This window comes from Oncorhynchus clarkii, chromosome 33 (genome assembly GCF_045791955.1).
Source record: "Oncorhynchus clarkii lewisi isolate Uvic-CL-2024 chromosome 33, UVic_Ocla_1.0, whole genome shotgun sequence".
NCBI classification, from domain to species: Eukaryota; Metazoa; Chordata; class Actinopteri; order Salmoniformes; family Salmonidae; genus Oncorhynchus; species Oncorhynchus clarkii.
The window spans coordinates 39,506,403-39,511,213 of record NC_092179.1 but is presented as its reverse complement, the minus strand read 5'-3'; the positions used below and the strand labels follow the sequence as shown (position 1 = coordinate 39,511,213).

General features: G+C 40.7%; 1 protein-coding gene across 1 annotated transcript; it reads left to right on the top strand.

The window, feature by feature from the left end:
* The first annotated feature begins 609 nt into the window (after window positions 1-609).
* Window positions 610-4,288, top strand: LOC139393121 (uncharacterized). Its single transcript, XM_071141486.1, has 5 exons — window positions 610-898; window positions 1,133-1,702; window positions 2,995-3,055; window positions 3,180-3,221; window positions 4,066-4,288. Exons 1-5 carry the CDS (start codon window positions 721-723, stop codon window positions 4,130-4,132), a joined length of 918 nt encoding a protein of 305 aa, XP_070997587.1. The 5' UTR covers window positions 610-720; the 3' UTR covers window positions 4,133-4,288.
* The last annotated feature ends 523 nt before the right edge of the window (window positions 4,289-4,811 follow it).

Below are 4,811 nucleotides of genomic sequence, written 5' to 3'. Positions count from 1 at the left end.
GAAAAAGGGGACGTTTCTGTCATTGACATGGTACCTTTTGTGTCGCTCCATTCCAGACATGTTATCCATCTGCACACACAGTGTTCCCGGACATGAACAGTACAGAGGAATACAATGCATGGAAACCCAACCGCATTGATGGGCCTCACGTTACTCTATACGTCACGTGATCAGTCAGAACAGGACAATGAAAAGAATGCTATTTTTAGCTCTTGTTGCGGGTTTCGGGTTTTCTCTCCGTTTCGAGAGATTACCTCTGGACACATAAGTGGTGTTATTAGGTGTGGCTCACTGCGATTGAAGTTACCTGGTGATTGCAGTCGTGTGGTCGTGAGATACCCGTGAGAGTTGTTTGTCCTTATTGTGTGTCTAAAGTCTAAGCTAAAGCCTAACCTCCGTTTTCAGTAGGTCACGGTGTAACTTCTTTAACAAAGGAAAACCCTTTGTTGTACCATCACAAGGCAGTTTTTAAAGCATTTCCCTTGGAGGGTCTGAACTGAGTGGTGAAACAAAATATTGGGTGGAGTTTTGTTACATTGACGTAGTCCTTTGACATATTTCAGAGAGCCAGCCTTACTTTAGATAGAAAGAAAAACAAAAGGTAAGTACGAGTCTTGGTCACGTCACTCCCAAGATGCTCTTGGGGCACCAAGAGTATATTTACTGTGCACTGTAATCTTCTCGTCTCAATCGAGGAAAGACAAGCCGGACAGAGACAACATGAAGATGCAGATGTTGGTGGTGTTGGCTGTAGCAGCCTTGGTCCCCAGTCTGTCTGAGGGACGGATCCTTTCCAAATGTGAGCTGAAGAACTTGTTGGAGAAGGAGGCCCTCAAATTCAACATGACTGGGGGAGCCGGAGTGAAGAACCTGACAAACAACGATTTTGTGGCTAAAAGTAAGTTACATTACATAAACCCAATGGGTTTTTTTTTCCTTAAAAAAATAGGAATTATTTCTTAAATGATGTGGATTGGTTTCCCAGAACACAGATTAAGCCTAATCCTGGACTAAGAATTACTTTAAAAAATTTTTTTTATCGAGATTCTCAATTGAAATTACTTTTTATTCCAAGACTCGTCTAAATCTGTGTGGGATTGAAGTAACACTATGTGTTTGTTGCCTCTTCCAGTCGTCTGCCACGTGGAGAAGGCCTCCGGTTTCAACACCAGTTTTGTGACTGCTTGGAGGGATGATGACGGCCCTGATGTACTCCCTACCCGCCCTGCCAAGGTTAATGACCGCCATCGCCCTGAGCCCCCTCCTAGGAGGGGTAAGAGACACGCTGGGGATGATGTTGACCCTACCCACCCTGCTAACAATGATAACCACCCTACCCGTCCTCCCCGCACTAACTACCCTACCCGCCTTACCCTTCCTAACCGCCCTGAGCAGCCTCCTAAGAGAGGTAAGAGACACGCTGGGGATGATGTTGACCCTACCCACCCTGCTAACAATGATAACCATCCTACCCGTCCTCCCCGCCCTAACAACCCTACCCGCCTTACCCTTCCTACCCGCCCTGAGCAGCCTCCTAAGAGAGGTAAGAGACACGCTGGGAATCACTTTACCTCAGGAGAGGAAAGCTCCAGCGAAGAAGAGACCATGGGGACCCTTTACGGCTTGTTCCAGCTGAGCGATCGTGTGATTTGTTCCTCAGGCTCAACTCCATCGTTGAACCTTTGCCAGATGAACTGCAGTGGTGAGTTCAATGTGTTTGACCTGTCGGAAAAACTCGATGTATTAACGTGCTAAAGATGCACAACAGGATCATTGATAGAGTAGGTGGATGTTAGATTAAAATGGCTTGTGTGACAGTGTCAGTTATGCATCTCTAAAATGGCTGTCAGTTATGCACCTCTAAATGGCTGTGTCAGTTATGCATCTCTAAAATGGCTGTGTGACAGTGTCAGTTATGCATCTCTAAAATGGCTTGTGTGACAGTGTCAGTTATGCATCTCTAAAATGGCTGTCAGTTATGCACCTCTAAATGGCTGTGTGACAGTGTCAGTTATGCATCTCTAAAATGGCTTGTGTGACAGTGTCAGTTATGCATCTCTAAAATGGCTGTGTCAGTTATGCATCTCTAAAATGGCTTGTGTGACAGTGTCAGTTATGCATCTCTAAAATGGCTTGTGTGACAGTGTCAGTTATGCATCTCTAAAATGGCTTGTGTGACAGTGTCAGTTATGCATCTCTAAAATGGCTGTGTGACAGTGTCAGTTATGCATCTCTAAAATGGCTTGTGTGACAGTGTCAGTTATGCATCTCTAAAATGGCTGTGTGAAAGTGTCAGTTATGCATCTCTAAAATGGCTTGTGTGAAAGTGTCAGTTATGCATCTCTAAAATGGCTTGTGTGAAAGTGTCAGTTATGCATCTCTAAAATGGCTTGTGTGACAGTGTCAGTTATGCATCTCTAAAATGGCTTGTGTGACCGTGTCAGTTATGCATCTCTAAAATGGCTTGTGTGACAGTGTCAGTTATGCATCTCTAAAATGGCTTGTGTGACAGTGTCAGTTATGCATCTCTAAAATGGCTTGTGTGACAGTGTCAGTTATGCATCTCTAAAATGGCTGTGTGACAGTGTCAGTTATGCATCTCTAAAATGGCTTGTGTGACAGTGTCAGTTATGCATCTCTAAAATGGCTTGTGTGACAGTGTCAGTTATGCATCTCTAAAATGGCTGTGTGACAGTGTCAGTTATGCATCTCTAAAATGGCTTGTGTGACAGTGTCAGTTATGCACCTCTAAAATGGCTGTGTGACAGTGTCAGTTATGCATCTCTAAAATGGCTGTGTGAAAGTGTCAGTTATGCATCTCTAAAATGGCTTGTGTGAAAGTGTCAGTTATGCATCTCTAAAATGGCTTGTGTGAAAGTGTCAGTTATGCATCTCTAAAATGGCTTGTGTGACAGTGTCAGTTATGCATCTCTAAAATGGCTTGTGTGACCGTGTCAGTTATTGATCTCTGTTGGGCTTTTTGTTTCTCTCAAGCTTTGATTGACGACGACATAAGTGATGACTTTAACTGTGTGAAGACTATCAAACAGACAATGTAAGTGTTTTGGTGTTGAGGTGAATGTACTCCCTCCAGTTTCTTATTGTGTTAACATACTGTGTTTCAGCGCAGCAATTCTTATTAACTTTTACATTGTGTTTTTCTCTCTCCATTCAAACAGGGAAAGTGGTCGCGGCCAACAAACAAAGGCTCTAAAGAGAATGTAAGTATGCAAATAAAAAATTTGTATTTTACATTTTGTAAATGCATTTTATTTCCATCTTATCAACGGGAGTTTATTGGTTCGCATTCAATGTTTTTAAATGAGTGAAACATTCTATGAGAATGTCACTTTAGAATGTCCTTTAGTGAATTCAGAATGTCCTTTAGTGAATTTAGAATGTCCTTTAGTGAATTTAGAATGTCCTTTAGTGAATTCAGAATGTCCTTTAGTGAATTTAGAATGTCCTTTAGTGAATTTAGAATGCCCTTTAGTGAATTTAGAATGCCCTTTAGTGAATTTAGAATGTCCTTTAGTGAATTTAGAGAATTTAGAATGCCCTTCAGTGAATTTAGAATGTCCTTTAGTGAATTTAGAATGTACTTTAGTGAATTTAGAGAATTTAGAATGTTCTTCAGTGAATTTAGTGAATTTAGAATGTCCTTCAGTGAATTTAGAATGTCCTTCAGTGATTTTAGAATGTTCTTCAGTGAATTTAGAATGTTCTTCAGTGAATTTAGAATGTTCTTCAGTGAATTTAGAATGTTCTTCAGTGAATTTAGAATGTCCTTCAGTGAATTTAGAATGTCCTTCAGTGAATTTAGAATGTTCTTCGGTGAATTTAGAATGTTCTTCTGTGAATTTAGAATGTCCTTCAGTGAATTTAGAATGTTCTTCAGTGAATTTAGAATGTTCTTCAGTGAATTTAGAATGTTCTTCAGTGAATTTAGAATGTTCTTCAGTGAATTTAGAATGTATTTTCGTTTATTTAGGATGTCCTTTTAGTGAATGTATGCGAGCACCTCTAGGGCTGTAACTGAATATGGACATTTTAATTATCTTGTAGGATCAACCTGCTCTTCCAGAAGGAATGTGTCGCCACGGTGGCCTCCAGCTACTTCTCCAAGTGTTGAAGTGTTGCGATGTTAGACGACAATCCCCCAATTGCAAAAAGATCCGAATTGGGCTGCCGGTGTTAATACAGCCATTGTGTGTAACAATTAGTTCTCATCAGCTTCATGTTTTTCAAAGTACACCGGAAGAGAATGTAGCATGTAGAAATAATAAAAACGAACATTACATTCATTTGGTTTGTTTCATTATCTGTTGTTGTTGAATTGCAAATAGCAGTTAAAACAAGGAATACCTTTGATTAAACACTGGGAATAAACAGCACATGCACCCTTCAAACAGCACATGGCCATGGCTAGAATGGATACAGCTTTTGTCAAATTTAAATCAGAAGGTAATTTTTTATTTTTTTTATTTGCATTTTAGCTAACCCAAACTCTTTTCCTGACCTTAAAGTATTTGTTTTAGCCTGACACGTTAATGATCCTAACCTGCTAATGAATTGTCAAATCTGATTTAAAGCTATATCCTTTTTTTAGTGAAAATCTCAGCACATGGCACACAGGACCCCAGTCAAGGCAGTCTTCCCACCTGGGTGTTTGGTTTGCTCTTTTATGGGCTGACAGCACAGAGATGGAAAGAGGTCATATCTGGGAAATAACCTGGTTTTTGCATGGACATTACCATTGAGGGCTTCCACCATTTTGAATGTAATCAACTGGGTGGGACTTCCAACCCCAT